Below are 21,032 nucleotides of genomic sequence, written 5' to 3'. Positions count from 1 at the left end.
CTGCGGATATATAAGATAGAAACCTTTGCTACACTCAAAACTAATCATCTCAAACTTGTCATTCATCAGACAGGCCAGAGACTTGACCTTTCCTCCAATACCTGATTGAAACATCACATAGAAACGGAGCAGTAGTCTGCTAAAGTGAGGAAGCAATATGCGTTTCTCCCAACTTCTGGCGACTGCCTCTGTCTTGGCTAGTTCTGGAGCTGCCCCTACCAAGAGACAAGCACTTCTTGATGCAGTCACCAACACAGACATCAACGATCTTGTCAGCAATCTCAGCAACCAAGGGAACCCGTCCTTACTCGGTGATTTGATCTCTGTGGCCGTCGATGCTTTGACACAAGAGGCAAATGGTCTACAAGCAGCATGTGCTCAGCCAGATGCATCTGGCATCTCCAGTCCAAGCTCTGTGCCTGGGTCATCGGGTGGATCCCTTGCAGCGGCAGCGTCTTCGATTCTAGGCTCTTTGGCCGCCAACCCAACAGCTGGACCTCTCGACCCGGCTCTTGTTTCTCTGCTCAACACAGCAGCTGGTAACGCACCGAGTGCAGGCCAACTTGCTTCTTCCGCATCTTCACTGCTCAGTTCGTTGTCAGCCAATCCAAGTGCGACAAGTGATCCCGCAATCTCATCTCTACTCAATGCAGCTGCGAGTGGTGCACCGACTGACTCTCTGGCCGCCTCTGCGGCGTCGTTGTTGAGTTCATTGGCAGCGAACCCGACCGCAGTAGTGGATCCTGCTGTATCCTCTCTACTCGGCGCAGAAGCAGGTGCATTGCCTACCCCCGGTGCTCTTGCCTCTTCGGCATCTTCACTGCTCAACTCATTGGCCGCCAATCCAAGTGGCAGCGTTAGCCCGGCGATCTCGTCTGTCTTGAGCTCTTTAGCTAGTGGTGCTACACCCGACCCTCTAGCTGCATCCGCATCGTCACTGCTAAACTCACTTGCCGCCAACCCATCAGCGTCAGTGGCTCCGGCTGTCTCGTCGCTCCTCAACGCTGCTGTCGGAGGTGCATTTGCCACTCCTGGACCATTAGCTGCTTCGGCTTCATCTGTCCTGGGCGCTCTAGCTGCAAACCCAGGCGCTACAGTCGCACCAGCCGCTTCTGCTATCCTGAGCGCAGCTTCGGGAAGTCCTAGCCTAACCGCTGGAGACCCTGCTATATCTTCTTTAGTCGGTGCTCTACAAACTGATGGTGCTCTCTCCGCAAACCCTGCTCTTTCGTCTGCCATCAGCTCTCTAGCAGCTAATCCTGGCGCCTCTGTTGGACCTACCCTGTCTTCTGCTCTTAGTTCTCTAGCAGCAAGCCCCGGTGCCGTGATACCCACTTCGGCCCTATCATCGCTTCTTAGCGTCCCTACTGCTGGCCTAGGTCAAGCAAGTGGTCCTGCAGGATCACCGGTTGCGTCAACCGTTCCCGTCGGAGTTTCGGCATCAGCTGGTCTTTCGGTCGGAGCCAGTGTACCTTCTAGTCTTCTTTCGCAGTTGTCTAGTGCTTTGCCATCAGCAACAGATATACCTTCAAGTGAACTGGCTTCCTTGACATCAGCACTCGCTACTGCCACAAACATCGACACCAGCGCTCTCAGCTCCTTCATATCGGCTTTGCCTACTGCAACCTCGATACCCACTGGCATCATACCGTCGGTATCAATTCCTACCGGACCTGGCATCGGTCCCATCACAGGGGTTCCTACCGCCGGCAATGGCTTCTCGAGTATACTTGGCGGTGTGACGAGTCTCTTGGCCCCAACGAGTGTCGTCTCGTCACTTCTATCTGAAATTAGCAGTCTTGCGACAGGTGCGGCGAATCCAAGCGCAATATCTTCCCTCGTCAGCGAAATTAGTGCGATTCCAACCTCTGTGATCCCGGGCTCTGTTCTCTCGTCACTAGTCAGTGAGATCACTGGCCTACCAGAAACGTCATTTAGTGCCGTCCCTACTGCTGGCAATCCGTTTTCATCCATACTTAGCGGCCTATCTAGCATCGCTCCCACAGGTGTTGTCTCATCGCTAGCCTCGGATATCAGCAGTCTCGCAACAGGAGTTGTAGACCCCAGCGCGGTCTCTTCGCTTGTCAGCGAAATTAGTGCCATCCCCACTTCGATTATACCCGGCTCTGTTCTCTCGTCACTAGTCAGTGAGATCACTGGCCTTCCAGAAACGTCATTTGCTGCGGTTCCTACTGCTGGCAATCCTTTTTCGACCATACTTAGCGATCTACCTAGCATCGTTCCTACAGGCGTTATCTCATCTCTAGTCTCTGACATTAGCAGTCTCGCAACAGGAGTTGTAGACCCCAGCGCGGTCTCTTCGCTTGTCAGCGAGATTAGTGCCATTCCCACCTCAATTATACCTGGCCCTGTTCTCTCGTCACTAGTCAGCGATATCACCGGGCTCCCATCCTTGGTTCCAACTGTCGGCAATGGTCTGTCTTCAATCCTCAGCGACGCAACCAGCCTTATCGGAGTTACAGGTGTACCTACTGGTATCGTGTCATCTGTGCTTGGAGACATCAGCAGTCTCGCCACCGGGGTTCTTGATCCAAGTGCAGTATCTTCCCTTGTCAGCGAGGTTGGTGCAATTCCAACCGAAGTGGTTCCTAGCTCTGTTCTATCGTCCTTGATAGGCGATATCACTGGTCTCCCTGTCACTGTCGGCAACGGCTTGTCCAGCATCCTCGGCGACGCAACAAGCATTCTAGGAGGCATCACTGGTGCGCCCACGGGTATCATTCCTTCTATTATCTCGGACATCAGCAGCATCGCTACCGGTGTAGTAGACCCAGGAGCAGTGTCTTCCCTCGTAAGCGAGATTGGTGCGATCCCAACCGAGGTAGTCCCTGGCTCTGTCCTGTCGTCGCTTGTGAGCGAAATCACCGAACTTCCATCTTTGATCCCTACTGTCGGCAATGGTCTAACAAGCATCCTCGGCGATGCTACAAGCATTCTAGGAGGCGTTACTGGTGCGCCCACGGGTATCATTCCGTCCATAATCTCGGACATCAGCAGTATCGCGACTGGCGTAGCAGATCCGAGCGTAGTCTCATCTCTCATTAGCGAGATCGGTGCAATCCCAACCGAAGTGGTACCTGGCTCTGTCCTGTCATCGCTCGTGAGCGAAATTACTGAGCTTCCATCTCTGGTTCCTACCGTTGGTAATGGCTTGTCAAGCATCCTTGGTGATGCCACCAGCGTCCTCGGTGACGCCACAAGCATTGTAGGAGATGTGACAGGGCCTACAGGTATCATTCCGTCCATCATCTCGGATATCAGCAGCATTGCAACAGGCATTGTCAACCCGAGTGACGTTTCGTCTCTCGTCAGTGAGGTTGCTGCGATTCCCACGGCTGTGGTGCCCGCGTCCGACCTCACATCACTCATTGGAGAGATCACTGGATTATTGCCGACTGTCGTCATCCCATCACCCACGCTTGGTGGCGGTGGTGATGCTGTTACCACGATGACACCTGCAGCTGGCAGCTGTGACGGCTTACTTTGCCTTAACTTGGGACTGGGAGGAGGTACGGTAACTGTAGACAATACTGCTATTGCTCTACCGACACTCCTTGATCTTGGTGTGGGCGTCCTCAACGATGGTGGCCTGGCCAGTGTGGACCTCGGTGTGCTCAATGGTGGTGGTACTGTCACCCCTGTTGACACTGGCGCAACTGTCACATCTGGACAGACATACACGACCGCATGCTCGAATTTGCTCTGTCTTGAAGTGGGTGCGCTTGGTGCGACCGCGACTGCAGATGTCATTGCTACATCCGGCCAGACCGTAACGGCAACTTGCACAGACTTGGTTTGTATCGGTGTTGGAGCCAGTCTGGGTCCTCTAGATTTGGGAATAAGCGCGGGCGTTCTGCCAACAACAACTGCTGCTGCTCAAACTACTGCAACTGACAACATCCAAACCGGGACCGGAACTTGTACCGACCTGATCTGTGCATCCGCCGACTTGGGTGCCCTGGGCACCGTCAGTGCTGGTGTCCTTCCAACTACTGGCACCGGTCCACTGATTGGCGTCAGCGCCAATGTGCTTGGTGGATCTTCATCGACGGGAACCACTACCGCGGCCCCGGCATCTACAACCTCAGCGACATGCGGTGGGCTGCTCTGCGCATCTGTTGATTTGGGTATTCTCGGCACAGTTACTGTTGGTGTTCTTCCAACCAGCTCCGGCGCGCCGTTGGTTGCGGCGAGTTTAGGGGCCTTGGGCGGTCTTTTCGGACGCGAAGCTGTGGCTTCCCCTGCACCGACGACGATGGTGACCTCTGTGTACCGAAAGTAGGGGCAGGACGATTCCGTATGGGCTCCAGCCCTGCATTGGTGATAATTGCGACGGTAATGATTTGAGTGCCCATTGGACTCATTGTAACACCAATGACTGTATGCTTTCCTTGACTCCGTTTGTTTGTTCTGGAGAATGGTCATCATTTATGAATAGATCACGCTTTGCATGATAGCTTTGCAGTACATATAATTAATCAGTATCTTACCTCTGAAGTCAGGCAGACGCCTTCCTCGCGACTACTTGATCATTGCTCCGAAACGTCGTGGTCGCAGATTTTTACTCTTGGGCGGTCTGCAACATGAATGACCTAGTCTATGGTCAAGAACTTTCATGCTGTGTTGACCTGAGGAGATCGTAGATGATAGGTCTGAAATGGAGAGTGTCTGGACTCACAGTGCAGAGCATGAATGGCTGGGGGGGGGCATGAGTGCGCGAGCCGTAGAGCCGGAATATATTAGCGTGACGGCACTGTTGCATTTCCACCTCTTTCGTGTGTTGGGGGACTTTTTCATGGATTACGTAGGTATAGTTCAAGACGGGTCCATGTCGATTGATGTATACTTACACGCACACTCGCATACATCCAGATAGATGCACACATATACTTATAAGAAAGAAAAGGACAAAAATATTCTCCAAAACCCACCTTTCATCGCTCAAGCGTATTCCTCCTAAGCTGTCTCCCCAACCTCACGTTCTCCCCTCCTGCTTCTCCCCCTGCCGATTGGCCCTCTGAACCAGCACCACCCTCACCCCCAGCTCCAGAACCAGGATTCAAACTTGCCCCACTACCACTATTGCCATTACTGTTGCTGTTGTTGCTGCTACCAAAAGTACCACCAGCTGAACCACCACTCCGTCGCCGCCCCATGATCATCTCGAGACACTGCTGCAGAGCGCGATGGTCGTAGCGGCCTCGTTCCTGGCCGTAAAGACGCAAAGTCTCGATGCCGATGGATTTCAAGTGGGCGCGGTCGACTTTAGGAGCGCCGGCGTGGTCCAGGTGGATGATGTGCGTCACGTAGGTTTTGTATTCTGCCTCGGCGAGTTTGGGGGGGTCGTGTACTTCGTGGGCGTGAGTGTGAGGATGGGATGAGGCAGAGTTGGAGTAATTGTGGGGGGCGGAGGCGGGGAAGAAGCGCGGGTTTCGCGATTGGTCGCATGCGTTTGCGATGGCTGATATGAAGTCTAGTGCGGTGAAGGGGGATGACGAATGACCGGTTTCGCGGTCGATACTCCCGTTCAGGATCAGGATCTTGGCGCGGATGGATGGGGTCGTGGCTATGGCGTTGCCTACGCCGCGGAGGATCAATGATGGGATGATGGATGTGAAAAGCGAGCCGATCGAGTAGATGATACAGGACGCGCTTGTCAGAGACTCGGTCACGCGTGGGTTTGCTGGTAGCGTGATTTCTTGGCCGTAGGGGTTGATGTACCATAGTCTCTCGATCCGAGATGGTAAGTCGTCCGAGACGGAAGGGTTCTTGGAGAACTCGAGGAAGGGTTTCCGAAGAGAGGGAAGAGAGCCGGGGAGGTTGGCGTCTTCGACTTTGTCGCTTTCTTCCGTTTCTGTGCGAAGTCGAGTTATGGGACAGATTTCGGAGGGATCCGCATCGTGAGAGCCTTCTGCGGTGGTCGGAGTCGAGGGGATATGGGTTGGAATGCTTGGATGGGAGATGTTGTTTTGACCAGTGATCAGGCTGCCGTCTGCGAGGGAGACGGAGATGTGATGAGTGAAATTTGTGTTGATTGCTGGCAACACAGAAACACTTGAGGGAACCGAGCAGATGCTCGATAGAAGGTATATGGCCGACTCTAGAGAGCCCGTGAAGACCCGCGCGCTGTATCATCGAGTTAGATGAAAGATCACCGAGGCAGGCACAGCAGTCGATGCTTACCCTGTGATGAACAAGTTCCCTATACTCGCCCCAGAAAAGTCAAAACGTGAAGACGGCCGCAGTCTCTTGACAATCTCTAGATTCACCCAATTGAGATGACTACGGATGAGTTCTTTCTTGGGAGTCGACACGCCCTGCCAAACCATGTGTTCGGCCTCGAGGATGTCTTGCCACTCATGCTTGGCTTCTCTGCTATCCCGAGACAGGCGATGATTGAACAGCGCTTTGATAGCTGCAGCTTCTGACTCTGGATCACTATGATCTGGGATCAGACGCACAAGTCTACCTGTTGAGACAGGAGATCAGTCTGATATCAATGGGTCACCGGCGCTCCACAGACATCAACCGTAAAGGTGATGAGGCAAAGTGAATGTTCGACTTACTGCGAAGGTCACCAATTCCTACTTGAGGTCAGTCATATTTCTGCACAACTTAAGGTCTTGCGAACGTACCTGGTCCACCAAAGACTCGAATGAGCTCGCTCGTGCTACCACCATTGTCCGAGATGGGGATGACGTAGCTCAGCGGACATGTCTTGTTGGTCAATTGGTTGAAAACATCTACCAAATGGTTCGCAGCACTGCCACCAGAGAAGACAACAGTGCCTTTATATCTGGCTGGGTTTGGAGAAGGGCTCCTTGTTGGTTGTGTAGATCCATTGACAGTGAGAGATGGCGTCGGTGCTTGCATGGCGCAGTGGAGTCGAGCGTCAAAGATGTGGAGGGACGTCGCGCGTGCTTGCTAGGTGCGACGAACAGGAGAAATGCTATATATATACATGAAATGGGAGCAATGGTGGATTAGCGATATTTCTATCGAACACTTGTCACGAGTTCGAAGGATGACAGGTTTACGTGGCATTGGGCCAAGGATGACAAAAGTGAACAAAAAGATAATGTCTAGGCTACTAAGCCCCGGACGTTGCGAATTCCTGGTTTACACTGATGGAAAGGTGCGACATACACCGCTGACCGACCACAACTTGACCTCGAGGTCCTTGAATTGGACATGTTCATCATGTGCCCAGGTGTTTGCATTCTTGTGACAGTAAGAATGGTTGCCTCGGTGCCATCTTGCACTCTCCGCTCCTTCCCGAAGTCCCACTCGAATGACAAGCTCAGAGCTCAAGCTCTGCGTCTATGGATGTCCCTCATGGATATCCTCTCCCTCCCCTTCAGTTCTCAACAATGTGGTAGGTGCACTGCTTTATGATGCAGCAGCGGTCTTCTCGGTGTGGGCGGGTGCGTCGTAGCTGACCTCGGTGTGGGTACGGGCGCTGGCGAACAAACCGTCCTTGTTCTTCTGGTACTCGGTGGGAGGGTGAGTGATCTGGGCGTCCCTTCTCGCTCTCTTCTCGAGAAGTCTCTCCTTGGTGCGGGCGAGGATGCGCATCTGTCCGTCCTCGACACCCTGCAGCCAGTATCCGAATGAAGCTCCTACACCGGCGTAGACTGGGTATGCCCACATAGCTTGACGGGCGAGGAAGGGGCGCATCTCAATACCGAGCTGCCAGATGCGGACAATGACACCTGGATTGTCATTAGTACAGACTAGACGCATGTGCCGGAGTGGTGTGTGTAGCGCGCCTACCCATGCCGCCCCAGAAGAGGGCCTTGTGAACCATGGCGGTGTATGTGTGGAATGCGATTGAGCGACTGCTGCAAAACAAAAGGATGGAATGCTCAGACAAGTGTCAAGATCACTTCAATGTTATACAAGTCGAACTGTGGTAATCCCGCTATGCAAGTCGGGACAATATGACAATTGACATGGGCTCAATTGGCCGAATGAGATGGCTGCACCACGATTGTCCAATCGATTCACTCGATTCACTGCCGGCACCTGATCCTCTGAAGCTCCGTGGTTGTGGCTTGGCATTCTCGTTCACTGACTCTTTCTCTTTTCGCTCATGCACAGTGACAGATGCACAAGACGGTCAAACAGAGTTGTCGGACCACGGGCCGAGCCATCATCAAGCCCTAATCTCCCTATCGTAATGGATTCTAAACCCGCGACTTCTTAATTCACATCCAGACGCGGGACCTGACATAGCAGGTGCGAAGGTATAGCGCCTGCCTTGCACAGTGGACGATTTGAGCGCGCCTTCCCTTCTTGTCGCAGCAAAGGCATTATCCCAACAGGGAAACATCCTCAGGCAATATTCTACTCTTCCGTCTTCTCTCCACTTCAACACCATTACCGTTGCTACCGGCACACACACGCTATCCTTCAACATGGCGGCAGCCATAGAACATGCAAATCATAGCGATTTTGTTCTACCACCACGCAAGAAGCCAAAGGTCTCGGAGCTTCCTCTATCCTCGGCCAAACGCGCCTCGATAGACGGTCTGCTCCATACTTTCAAGAAGAAGGGTGAATTCGATACCATCAGGAAGAAGACGATCAAACAATTTGAGGATGGCGTATGTTGCCCGCTGCAATGGTTGAATCCAGAGCGCATACTGAACATGACATCGCACAGAGCAAAGAAACCTTGATCACTTCTCTCCAGCAGTTCACCGAGGCCGAACTGGAACGCGACCCCGTCCAATACCTCGCCAAGGATCGTCGTCTTGCCGCCCCCTTGCTCGAAGGTGCTGCTGCTCGCGCCAACATATATCCCGCCACTGAGGCCGACATCGACCGATACATCACCGCCTACGTCGCCGATGCTGAGCCTATCTTGCGCGAGATCAGGCGCAAGGAGATTGGCCATGATGCTGCTAGGGAAGAGCAAGAGATGGGATGCAGGAGCGACGAGGCCTACGCCGCAGACGCCCAGGTCCGCAGACAGGAACGCGCAAAGCTGCGCGCCGAAGAGCTGAAAATACAGAAGAAGAAGGAGAGGGAGGCCAAGAAGAGGGCTGAACTCGAAGCTCTCAAAGCCAGGGAGGCCGAACTGCTGAGGGAAAAGGAACGATTGGAAAGAGAACAGAAGCGACGCGCTGAGCGTGAGGCCATGAGAAAACGTGAGGATGAGAGGAAGAAAGAGCGTCTCAAGGCCTTGGAGGAAGAGCGTGAGAAAAAGAGGAAGGAACGCGAAGCAGAGGAGAAGCGACTCGAGGAGGAGCGTGCTGCTCGCAAAAAGAAGGAGGAAGAGGAAGAGGCCAAGCGTCTGGAGGCAGAGGCTGAGCGCATGCTCCTCCGTGAGAGTCAGCGCATGATGGAGAAGACGAGCAGGCGGGACAGAGACCGTAGCGAGGACCCTGCCCCTCCCTCACACAGAGAGTTCGCTCCAGAGAAACGTCTTCCTCCTGTCCGTGACTCACGCGACAGTCGTAGAGATTACCGTACCCGTTCGCCAACCCCTGATCATGCCAGGTACTCCTCTCGCCGAGATGATCGTCATGACGACCGGGGCAGGTCTCGAGCCTACGACGACCGTGAGAAGAGAGCATCCAAGCACGAAGATGAAAATGCCCGCAGGGAGTCGATGCTTCGTGAGGTCAGCGCCGAACGAGAGCGGTGGAAAGCCAGTCAGCGCAGACTCAAAGAGGCCGGAGAAGGTCTGAAACGCGATGCGCCGCCCTCGACTCGTGACAATGCTTCCATCCGCGCCCATAGCAGAAGTCCAGCCCGCAGTAAGCGCCACGAAAGATCACGCAGCCCACTGCCGAGATCCGACAGATACCGCGATGGTAGAGCCCGGAGTCGGACCCGCTCACCACCTAGGAGAAGCTATCGCGATAGAGACTACAGTCCAGCCAGGCGCCGTAGATCCAGGTCACGAGACAACGTTGACATCGACCGCTACATACCTTCCGCGGGTCGCAGACGAGACGATGAGCGGCCGCGAGAGAGAGATTATGATCGCTACAGCACGCGCGACAGAGAGCGAGACCGAGACCGAGAGCGCGACAGGGAGAGAGACAGGGAACGCGACCGAGAGTACGACCGTGACAGACGCCGTATCCGAGACTACGAAGAGCCAGCCAACAAAGAAATCGACCGCTACATACCCAGCAACAGTAGACTTGCGGAAAGGGGTGAAACGTCAATGGGTCCGAGTGCTCGCCCGACTCTGAGCAGAAGGGACAATTCGAGATCTCGAAGCCGAGATCGTCATCCAAGGTGAGATAGATCTTTTTCCAAGCTAGCATTCCGATGCGTCAAGTCTGACTTTGCCTAGTTCTAGTGCTCGTGTGCCTCCAAAGGCCCCTGTTCCCAAGACACTCCCTCCTGCTGCAGAGTTGCCCAAGCCAAAACTGCAGTTCGCCAATCTCAAGTGGAAGCCGGACAACAAGTAGAGCAGATGGCTTGTCGGATCATGGTCTCGGTCATTCTCATCCGTCATTCGTGGAATGAGGTCCGCGATTACCCAATCAGGACTAGCGTCCTAATGAGAACAATAGTAAGCGGTCTATATGACACGAGTCCCACGTCCATATCAAGATATGCAGCAACATCACGTCGTGGGCGACAAATTGATGGATATGCTCACAATGTGTACCACGGTCTACAGCGTCTTCCCTAACATTTCGCGTCGCATCGGAAATGCACATCGTGATCTCTTGAACTGACATGCAGAGTCGACTCTTCTACCTTGATTGCCCCGTATTTCAAGACACATGCTTCGATGATCGCTGTACGAGTGTTGACCTCTCGAGGCTCCAGATAAATGGAACCATAGTACCACTCTCTGTCATGACAAATGAACATCTATCCTATCAGTCCCATTCCCTGGTTCTCAAATGACTTTCCATTGTGTTTGATCTGGCAATCTATTTCGAGATGCTTTGTCTTTGAGAACAATATTAGGCGCAGGAACAATACTAACACTTCCCCGATTGAGCAACCTGAATACTCTAGACTTGACTTGGATGGAAATCACCTCGTCTTCACAAAGCACTATGAAAGACAAGAAAGGGACATCACAAAGATAATAAGGAACCGTCTTCTATCACAGCAGAAAGGAGAGATCAGTATCGAGCTCTGCTCATCCTAGATGCTCCCCTCTTCTCTCTTCACCAGTACCAGCTACATACACTCGTTAAGTAAGCAACCCACCAGACACAAGACCTTCAAACCGGCAAAGCTAACGATCAATCACATAGGTTTCTACCAAGCCTCACCAAGCAGATCTACCAACCAATCAAAATGGCCACCCAAGTCTATTACTGCACCCTCCAGGCTACTCAAGTCTACTACTGCACCCTCCAGGCCCGTCAGGTCTACTACTGCACTGTCTCCAACAGTCTCGACCGCAACTAAGCGTCTGATCCTCCGAAACCTTTTCGCTCATCATCATGGCGCCACTGTCCTCGGACGATCGACTTCTGCCACTGTTTGACGGCATGAAGGAGATACGCGAAATCTACAGAGATGACTACGATTGTTGAGGCGACTCAATCGAGGAAAAGGCAACACGAGCGACAGTTGGCCTGCGTTCGACTCTTAGCATTTTTCCCGAGTCATCAATTGCGATGGCATCCGAGACGGTATATCTCTGGATTCATTTTACAAGTCGTCAGTACGGCAGAGCCTGAGAGGAGTATCTTCGCTTAGTGCTCTGCGTGCATCAAGTCCAATGTGGACTCGCTGAATATATAACCTCGTACGCCAATTGTCTTCCTTACTTCTCCCCTCGTGCCTTTCCTTCTAGTTCATCAATGTGTGTAGTGCCTTCTAAGTAATCAATGGGTGTAACAAGTATGTGATGCAGCGAAATCATTTCAGTAGATGTTGTAGTGATGGGACACTCGACTCGAGTCATGGACAAGTAAATCTTGGCACCACACCATCTTGAACATGACAATGCGATGAAGCCTGACTCATAACATTTTGACGACATCAACTTGACTTTGTTATAGACAAATCTGCCCCTCCAAGATTGTTTTCGTGCAAATAGATTCACTGGATACATGAATCATCTTGACAAACAGTGCTCTTGTTGAATTTGCCATGACGTAACCCATTCATCAGGGCATACTAACATAAGTACACGATTTGCATCCAACAACTACATCAATAATCATACACAAATTTGGTCCTGATAACGCCCAGGCTCGCGGATTCGAACACAAAGTAGATTCAAGACAAAGGCATGGCGACCACGAATGGTACGCCCGAGACTCCCTCGGCAGCTCCACCGACTCAGCAGCAGGGCTCTTCACAGCCAGAAGCTGGCGCATCACAAGCACCTTCATCAGTTGGACCTTCAGCATCAGAACAGAAACCGTCCAAGTCGGGAAAGAAACCTGCGCAAGACAAACCAGCCGCAGCAGCAGGTGCAGACACCAAGTCAGCAGAAACAGCGACCGACAAGAAAATCAGCGGAGCCGAACTGAAGAAACGCGCAAAGGAAGAAAAGGCCGCCCGTCGAGCGGCCGAGAAGGCAGCGAAAGAAGGGCCTGCACCGGCAGCTGCTGCTGCTGTTACCGCCGCGACGCCCTCAAAGGCTCAGCAAGGACAGAAGGGAGGAGCGGGCAATGGCGCGCAGAGATCACAGCAGGGCGGACAGGGTTCCCACCACCGACGAGCGCCGAGCCAGGGCGCCGCCGGGCAGCAGAATCTCCCCTTCAGAGGCAAAGCCGCCCCTGCGTCGGGTGCGCCTGCTGTACCGAAAGCGAAGAAAGTCAACAAGGAGGTCGGGCTATTCGGGCATTTGTATTCACAGCCGAAGAGACATACGCTGGAGGGCGTGAGCAAGGAAGTGCACCCTGCTGTTCTCGCGCTGGGACTGCAGATGAGCAGCTATGTTGTGTGTGGTAGTAATGCGCGTTGTGTTGGCATGTTACTCGCGTTCAAGAAGGTGAATCGAGCACTTTCATTTTCTCTACAGTTGCAGTCGATGCTGATTTCACTTCTCTCAGGCCATTCAAGCATATCAGACTCCCAACGGCACATCACTGGCCCGACATCTCACGTCTCATCATCTCTCGCCACAAATCGACTACCTCAAATCCCACCGTCCCATTTCAGTGTCCATGGGCAACGCCATCCGTTGGCTGAAAGACTACATCATCCACATCGATCCCGACACCCCCGAATCCGCCGCAAAGGAAGACATCTGCGGCGCAATCGACCTGTTCATCCGCGAACGCATCACAGTGGCCGACACAGCCATCGCGGCGACCGCATGCGTCAAGATCCGCCAAGGCAGCACCGTCGTGACATTCGGCAAATCCAGCATCGTGGAGAAAACCCTGCTGCGCGCCAGCGAGCTCGGCACGAAATTCAAGGTCGTCGTCATCGACAGCCGACCGCTCTTCGAAGGCAAGAACCTCGCCCGGAGCCTAGCAGCCGCAGGCATCGAGACGAGCTACATGCTGCACACGGCCGTGTCGCACGCCCTCAAAGACGCCGACTTGGTTCTTCTAGGTGCACACGCAATGATGTCCAACGGCCGGCTGTACTCGCGCGTCGGCACAGCCGCGGTAGCCATGCTCGCGCACTCGCGCGACGTCCCCGTCATCGTCCTCGCAGAAAGCATCAAATTCACAGACCGCGTGGCGCTCGACTCGATTGTGCTGAACGAGCTCGCGCCCCCGGACGAACTCGTCATCCCTGCCGATCACCACAACAGCAGCACTACAGAACCCTCCCACCCTGACGCCAGCAAGGCCAAGGCCGGCAGCAACACCAGCAGCGCAGCTAACAAGAAACGCGAAGAAGAGGAAAAGAACGAGAGGAAGAGTGACGCCGAGGCCAGTAGTCTGGCTGGCTGGCGAGACGTCCAGGGCCTGCAGTTGTTGAACATCATGTACGACGTCACACCCGCAGAGTACATCAACATGGTCATCACGGAGTACGGCAGTCTGCCGCCGAGCAGTGTGCCGGTTGTGCATCGCATCAGTACCGAGAGGGATGTCAGGACGTGAGGGAGTTGTGCAAGAATTCAAAAGTACAAAAAGGGCAAACGACAGGCAGTGGAAAAGTCGAAAGAGGGGGGCCTGCCTTGGGCACTCACTGGGGATGGGAGATGAGATCAGATGCAGCATGCAGACGTGCGGCGAAAAAGCGGCGTCTGGGTGTTTGGGAGATGAATAGAATACCACGTTCAATGCATTAAACGCAGCTCTTGACTCACGAGACATGTAGATCAACTGCATGGACTCCCTATCACGTGTCCCTCCTGAGCTGAAATTACATTTGTTTTCTCCTCTAAGGAAAGAGAGATGGAAGAACTACTAGCCTTCTCATCCACTTACGGTAGGTATAATATAGAAGAACCATTTAGGGCACAAGTGTGATCTCCCCCCCCCCCGCTATCCTACTCCAAGAAAATGCTCCAAGATACCATGCGCGGACGGAGACCCTGTCCATAACCATTTTCTGCTGAAAACTCACCCTTTGCACTCGTCTACTTCCGATTCATCCTTCGATGCTAAGCAGTCACTGCCGACTCTGCTTCATTGAAAGAGATTTATAACCTTGCTGATACGTGACCTGATTGGGTCCGACAGGACGTGTACACAGAGTCTTGTGATACATGTCAGAAAGCAGGAAGAGGAGTTAGAACGAGGAAGAAGTAAGGATAAACGGGCCTATCATCGCCTGAATAAGATCAGATCCCATCGTATAGAAAGTTCTGATTCCATCTCAGAGGTAGCACGATGGTCAAGCAAGCTAGCGAGCAAGCGAGCAAGCACACCACTTACTCGCCAAGTCATACTACAGAGTAAAACATAGGTCTAATGAGCGTCGAGTTTGTAGCGACTATGCGTAACCCACTTGCGCGTTGCATCGCTCGCTCGCTCGTTTGCGTGTCTGAGACCAGAGGACGGACAAGGAAGAACAGGTACTTGTACCATCAAAAATCATGTGAGACAGATTATGTGGCGGTTTGGCGGTGAAGCGGGCTGACAGAATCTCACGTCGATAACACGTACGAAAGGTGGATATTCGCGAACAGTGGGAAAAGGAACCGTTCTGGAGTCCAATAGGTCGGGGCTTGAGATACAGTGGCAGTCCGTGTTGAATGCGCGTGCGTGTGTGTGTGTGTGACTGCGCAACAATGTGATATCACCTAGGTACTCTATCGTCGACGACAACAACAAACCGACATCAAGGCGGGAAAGGTCCAGATCGAGCAAATGTTACTAACAGGATTCCTCGAACAGCAGAGCCGCATCGATACTCGTCTTGCGTAACAAGAAGCTGACTTCAAGGGTATTCTGTTGATCTCTCATCCGTCGAAAAATGGCAAAGCAGACGGACTGTGGAGCCAACTCTTCCGTTTGGTAGATTCACCGCTCACATCCACCTTCTTGCGCGCTTAGTGCTCAATCACCAATCATCAGAGGGCGTGGCTCGCGGTATAGGCAGCCGCAGTAGTACGACGCCTGTCAGTCACTCGTATCCCGCCCACTCAACCCTTACTTGTACATCTCGCATCGCGCTACTACAATAACAGCAATACCACAGTGTGCCGAGACTATTGGGTTGGGGAAAAGAAGTGGGGTCCGGTATGGCATAAGCTTCCCGCCATATTGCAACACTGCTCCGAGATCGAGGTGACCGTAGCAGCGACCCGTAGCGCTAACATGAACTTACTGAGATCCACAAGAACAAAACTGCGGCCGTAACGATTCTGCGGTACTGAAATCGTGTCGAGACATAGGATGACATGGGCTGTCATGTACAGTCTTTCGCGACCACGGAGAGTCCTTCTCGTGCGAATGGATAGCAAAGTTTAATTGATCCGCAGCTCTGTCGTGTAGACAAGTGTTAGAGGTACAAGTCATGATCTAGCTGTGATGTGTCAGACACCAGCTGGGATCACGACAGCCATAGAGCCTTGCTGATGTTGGAATATAATACACCGCAAGGACAACACCAACCCCAAAGTGATCAGGTATAAAGTTCTTGTGGACGGTTGTCTGCGGCATAAGCTTGACGTTCTTGAGGGGAAGATGAACTGAATCATTCGGCTTCCGATCACGGCGTGAATCCATTCGACACATAAAAGTAAACCAAAGGTGGAGCTGGCGCCGCATCGCAGTGCCTCAGTGTATCGTATACCAGATGCCAGATCGGGAATGAGGTGTGGAGGGGCAACGCAGCTTTGTAGCCACAATGTAGTCGGACGCAAGCCTGCCTTGTCACATCATATTGTAACAAAATTGTGAGAGTTAACCAACCAGTGTGATTCGTACAGCGAAGTGAACGTCTCTAGGGCCTTGGTGGATCGGAAAAACGCAATATCTTAGGTAATTAGCGAATTTGTGTGGGCCAACGCTTGCGACACCCTGGTCTGAAAACACCTTGTTGGTTGTTTCGTTTGTTTCGATGTGCCAACTATTTTTCCCTCTGCATGTTACAGGATGCGCGATAATTTACTCAGAGGAGTTTCTACCCTCTCCACGGGGCGCTATCACGCAATTGCTTGCATCCCCTCCCCTTTAATTTTTTTTTCTTTCCTGCGGTACAAGTACAATACCGTAATATGTCCGTCGAATCTAGGCCAAGAGGGCAATTTCGACAGGTCTTAAGGGGAGCGGTGTGAGCGCTTCTAGTAGCTTTTAAGGCGAGTCATTGAACGATCGTGCCCTGAATTTGATCTCACGAGATCGCTGTAGAAAATTCCATCTTCTCCACGTGGAAGTACGGCGGAAGGCTGGCTGGCTGGCGTGAACCAGCTTGGCGTGGGCCAATGCGGTGCAAGAATTTCTTGCATCGGTCCATGTCCGACAGGCGGGATCGTACCGCTTGGATCTGATGCATTTTTGCTTGCGTGGTTGCGAAACGACAGCCGGGGTTGTTTGGCCTGATGTAGAAAGCATGACTTCAGATTGGCATCATGAATACGCGGTACCACATTACAGTACCCGAATTTGCGACGATATCCGGCGCATGAGAGCAAGACTGTTTCTGCAGTACCTTGATGATGCTGTGGGATCATCAGACTCCAGCTGTCTTGCTTCCTGCATGCTCTGAAAGCGCCGCTGGCCGGTCGGAGGGACACACAAGTATACTCGAAGCTCGGTGCAATGCAGTTTTGATCGAGTAATAGGGGTCCAAGGTTTGACGAAGAGATGATTCATTATGCGTTAGGTATGCAGGCGTGCGGCTCCACAACAGAAAACGCCATCTGCAAGCCTTCTTGCGGGGCAGCAAGGATCAGCAGACTTATTGATCATTTCGTCGACCAATCTGCATAGGTAGGTAGCTATGCAGCCTCGGGGCGTTGTAAAGGTTGTGGTTTAATGATCACTTCACGTCGTGTTTCCCGTGCAAACACCGGAGATGCCATCTTCATGATGAGACACACATGTGCACTCGTCACGATGTTTATTGACACGAAAAGCTACTACTGGTCTAGATGGGCAAGCGGGGGCAACGCACGCATGACTGACCGTTTCCTTAGTATCTACGGCAGAGCAGAGACCTGCACTCCAGATCAGCCTGATGGGCGCATTGGGTCCTTCGGGTCTTGTTCCATAGTAGTGTCACCTTGATGGTGCATTCTCAGGGCCGGAATCGGGGCACCGTTGGTATCGTCAGTGAAGAAAAATTGTACAGTACCTGAGCAAAACGTGAAACATGGAAGTTCAGAAACGACTATTGTACAATACTGCGGGCGAGCCGGCCGATGGCCGCTTTCAGCACTCCTGAAAAGATGAAAAGAATGTTCACCGAGCGGTCAACGCATAAAGCCGGCGCGCTGATCGGATGATTTGGGGGGAAATGGATGAAGTTTCCCGTTGCAGCCTGAGAGGGCCAACTAAGCTCATTGTTTAAGTTTCTCATGACAAGCCCGTGTCAGACTAGCGCGCATGGCATCAGACGACGCCATGCTTAAAATACTCAGTGACTCGATTTAAATTGATCATCGATGCGTCGCTAAGCGTTGCACCCGGGACAAGGGGAATTGACTCTTTACAAGATTTTCTTCGAGGAGTTTAGCTATACATATTTGGTCCTTCCCAGACAATCTGTTGATTCTATTCACCTTGCAATATTACATGCACACAGTACATGCAAAAGTTTACTTGCCAGAAGCAAAGCAGCCTAAAGCAAACCAATACAAGCCACAGTCGATACTCGCAACTAACGTTGCTACTGTGACTCAATAATCGCCAGAGATTTCCGGGATCGTCACTCGCCTATCGCACGGAGCACATCCCTGTCTGCTCCGCGTTTTTTTTCAGAATCACCCCTCCTCTCACACTCACAATGCCAGGTCGCCTTCTTGGATTTGACTTTGGTTCATCACCACTACTCAGACCTGTTCCAGAGAAGAAGCGCAATTCATCATCAGGACGACCCGACGGTCAGTTTTCTGCAGGTCGAGAAAGTATGGAGCACCTTAAGCGACCAGTGTTTGGAAGACATTCTTCCAGTGAGAGAAAAGACAAGCAAGAAAAGCGTGACTCCAGTGTGTCGAGATCCCCTAAGAATGTCAAGCTCGATATGATTGTCGAGTCTCCGCCGGCATTGTTTATGGATTCGCCCCAGCAGTCTTCTGGAGCTTTGTTCAGTGGACGTCTTCAATGCCACGTGAGAAGCGGCCCAGTCACCATCACGTCATACAAGCTGGTCTTCAGAGCCACGACGACGACGAAGCGACCGGTCGGCGACCACTGCAAAGACTGTTCAGTCAAGACGACAGACCTCAGAGAGTGGAACATCATGGGCGACCACGATTCCTTCATCTACAAGGCTGGCGTTCACGACTACCCTTTCAGCTACCTCATCCCGGGACACCTTCCCACCAGCACCTCAGGTCACATTGGAAAGATCGAGTACGGTCTATTCGCATACGCCAGATCTTCAACAGGCGAGCTGTTCGAGTACTCAAGGCCTGTGAACGTTCGCCGTGCAATCAGACCCGGAAACGAGAAGAACTCTGTCCGCATCTTTCCCCCAACCAACCTCACACTCAACGTCACTCTGCCTAATGTCGTCCACCCCATTGGCGACTTCAACGTCTACTGTCGCATGTCTGGAATCACCACATTCAAGGAGGACACTCAGATGAGGTGGCGCCTTCGCAAGTTGACGTGGCGCATCGAGGAGCACGAGACCATGGTCTCTCCCGCTTGTGCGAAGCATGCGAGCAAAGTCGGCGGAGAGGGCCGAGGAGTTCAGCACGAGCACAGCCGTGATATCGGAAGCGAAGAGCTGAAGCAAGGATGGAAGACCGACTTCGCTGACGGCCAGCTCGAGGGCGAGTTTGTCTGCGCCATCGACAACTCTCTCAAGCCTCAATGCGATGTTGAGAGCCCGTCTGGCCTGAAGATCAACCACGTCCTTGTCCTTGAGCTTGTCATCGCAGAAGAGTGGGCGCCAAACAAGAAGCCGCATCAAGCGACTCCTACTGGTGCTGCACGTGTCCTTCGCACCCAGTTCAACCTGACTGTCACCGAGCGTGGTGGTATGGGTCTCGCTTGGGACGATGAGCAGCCCCCACTTTACGAGGATGTGCCTGCCAGTCCCCCTGGCTACTCCAACCCTGGCCAAATCGAGGACTACGACGGCGCAGAACTACATGACGATATCGAAAATCTCCATATCTAAGTCGCGCTTTTCCTTCGGATGCAATGGTCACTACTTCACTGCGTCAGGTCGGTTTTCAACAATTACTCTTTAATTTGGTTTCACGGCACGTTTATACCCACACTAGCGGTCATGCCATTTGCACAAAATGGCGCTTTTATGAATTCAACATGCATTCGTATATTTTCTTTTTACTGTCTGTTTAGCAAGGCGCTCGGAAGGAGTTTTCGTATATTTGAACATGGAGCGATGGGCTAGTTTTTGCTAGGATCACGAGACCAGAAAGGTCTGGCCAGATATAGTCTATTATCATCGAGCGGCGCACAGGGACTTTTCTCTCTACTAGCATGAGCGCTCGATACACTGCAATGATACACTCAAAATACGTTTGCTCTCAATTATTTTCGCATATTATGTGTATGCCAGTCAAACATAGGGTGAGGTCGAGTTTGTGTTATCTTGCAGCCGCCTTATCCACATGAGCTGCTCACAAGCGAGATTCCAACAGTCAAGAAAGCAATCGCATCCGAGTTTCACCGTGCGTGAATCTCAGACTACTGCAAGTACCATCAGATTCTCTTGGGCCCGGTTTCCTGCGGTACGGCGACGACAACAAAAACACTCTACAGTAAGGTAGTATCATCGCGCGGAGTTTCTCTAAATTGAATGCTTGACCGGTGAAAACCCAACCACGTGTGTGTTTGGACCGGATCATCAGAGGGACCTGGTAAAAACAATCACTATTCTGTTTTCAATGGTCCTTTTCCTCACAAATCCAAGGAGAGAAACAACATCCGGCCAGGGCTTTGCTTTGCGCTGGTTTGCGCTGGTTTGCGCCTCGTCCGCGCTCATTCCTCGTTCAGCTCTCGCGGCCCGCGGCCTCCGACGCCAACGTCATGATTATTGAATCTGGATCTGGATCACATTTGAACGCCCATCCCACCTTATTTCCAGCATGTGCAACTTATACTTCTTTCGGATGTCAAATACATGTGCGCCTAAAAAACGTGGCGCCATTCACGTTGGTGGTACTATAGATGTGGGGAAACTCTGAGCAGGGAGAATCGGACTTGGACTATGTGGACGTGGAAATGGACGGCTCGTCGTCATGTGGCTTGTGGAAATAATGTTTGACTTTTTGGATCTTGGTTTGAATTAAGGCAAGGTGAGATTGTTGGAGTTGCCAGAGCTGGACTTGCCCAGTCACTGATTGCTGTTATTTGTTGTTGTCGTCGTCGCGGACACTCCGCCGGAGGAGCTTATTCTGCCATGTCGGCTTCTTGCGCAAGATCCGTTCATGCTGTACAGTAGGAGTTGAGCGTACTGATACTACAGGATCTTGCACCACCTATCCAACAATGGAACCACGCAAGTACAGGAGAGTTCTC

At 52.4% G+C, this 21,032-nt stretch overlaps 5 protein-coding genes across 7 annotated transcripts; 3 read left to right on the top strand and 2 right to left on the bottom strand.

Annotated features, from left to right (window-relative positions):
• Nucleotides 1-4,955: 4,955 nt before the first annotated feature.
• On the bottom strand, nucleotides 4,956-6,894 carry AAFC00_002759 (uncharacterized protein; the record flags this gene model as incomplete). 2 transcript variants are annotated; one of them, XM_069342122.1, is made up of 4 exons in its annotated part: nucleotides 4,956-6,147; nucleotides 6,205-6,490; nucleotides 6,588-6,605; nucleotides 6,657-6,894. In XM_069342122.1, the coding sequence occupies 4 exons, from the start codon at nucleotides 6,892-6,894 to the stop codon at nucleotides 4,956-4,958; spliced, it is 1,734 nt and encodes a 577-aa protein (XP_069198630.1). The 2 variants fall into 2 exon arrangements, with proteins under 2 accessions (XP_069198630.1, XP_069198629.1); XM_069348036.1 differs by lacking the exon at nucleotides 6,588-6,605.
• Nucleotides 6,895-7,410: 516 nt separating this feature from the next.
• On the bottom strand, nucleotides 7,411-7,828 carry AAFC00_002758 (uncharacterized protein; the record flags this gene model as incomplete). Its single annotated transcript, XM_069342121.1, has 2 exons — nucleotides 7,411-7,733; nucleotides 7,795-7,828. The coding sequence occupies 2 exons, from the start codon at nucleotides 7,826-7,828 to the stop codon at nucleotides 7,411-7,413; spliced, it is 357 nt and encodes a 118-aa protein (XP_069198628.1).
• A 610-nt stretch (nucleotides 7,829-8,438) lies between these two features.
• Nucleotides 8,439-10,451, top strand: AAFC00_002757 (uncharacterized protein; the record flags this gene model as incomplete). 2 transcript variants are annotated; one of them, XM_069342120.1, is made up of 3 exons in its annotated part: nucleotides 8,439-8,627; nucleotides 8,687-10,275; nucleotides 10,334-10,451. In XM_069342120.1, the coding sequence occupies 3 exons, from the start codon at nucleotides 8,439-8,441 to the stop codon at nucleotides 10,449-10,451; spliced, it is 1,896 nt and encodes a 631-aa protein (XP_069198626.1). The 2 variants fall into 2 exon arrangements, with proteins under 2 accessions (XP_069198626.1, XP_069198627.1); XM_069348483.1 differs by lacking the exon at nucleotides 8,439-8,627 and having other exon boundaries at nucleotides 8,645-10,275.
• A 1,796-nt stretch (nucleotides 10,452-12,247) lies between these two features.
• AAFC00_002756 (uncharacterized protein) lies at nucleotides 12,248-14,024 on the top strand (the record flags this gene model as incomplete). Its single annotated transcript, XM_069342118.1, has 2 exons — nucleotides 12,248-12,955; nucleotides 13,017-14,024. The coding sequence occupies 2 exons, from the start codon at nucleotides 12,248-12,250 to the stop codon at nucleotides 14,022-14,024; spliced, it is 1,716 nt and encodes a 571-aa protein (XP_069198625.1).
• A 4,297-nt stretch (nucleotides 14,025-18,321) lies between these two features.
• On the top strand, nucleotides 18,322-19,665 carry AAFC00_002755 (uncharacterized protein; the record flags this gene model as incomplete). Its single annotated transcript, XM_069342117.1, has 1 exon — nucleotides 18,322-19,665. One exon carries the CDS (start codon nucleotides 18,322-18,324, stop codon nucleotides 19,663-19,665), a length of 1,344 nt encoding a protein of 447 aa, XP_069198624.1.
• Between the last annotated feature and the right edge of the window lie 1,367 nt (nucleotides 19,666-21,032).

The sequence above is a fragment of the Neodothiora populina genome, assembly GCF_041146345.1.
Source record: "Neodothiora populina strain CPC 39397 chromosome Unknown canker_contig_15, whole genome shotgun sequence".
NCBI classification, from domain to species: Eukaryota; Fungi; Ascomycota; class Dothideomycetes; order Dothideales; family Dothioraceae; genus Neodothiora; species Neodothiora populina.
This window is presented reverse-complemented; position numbering and strand designations above follow the sequence as displayed.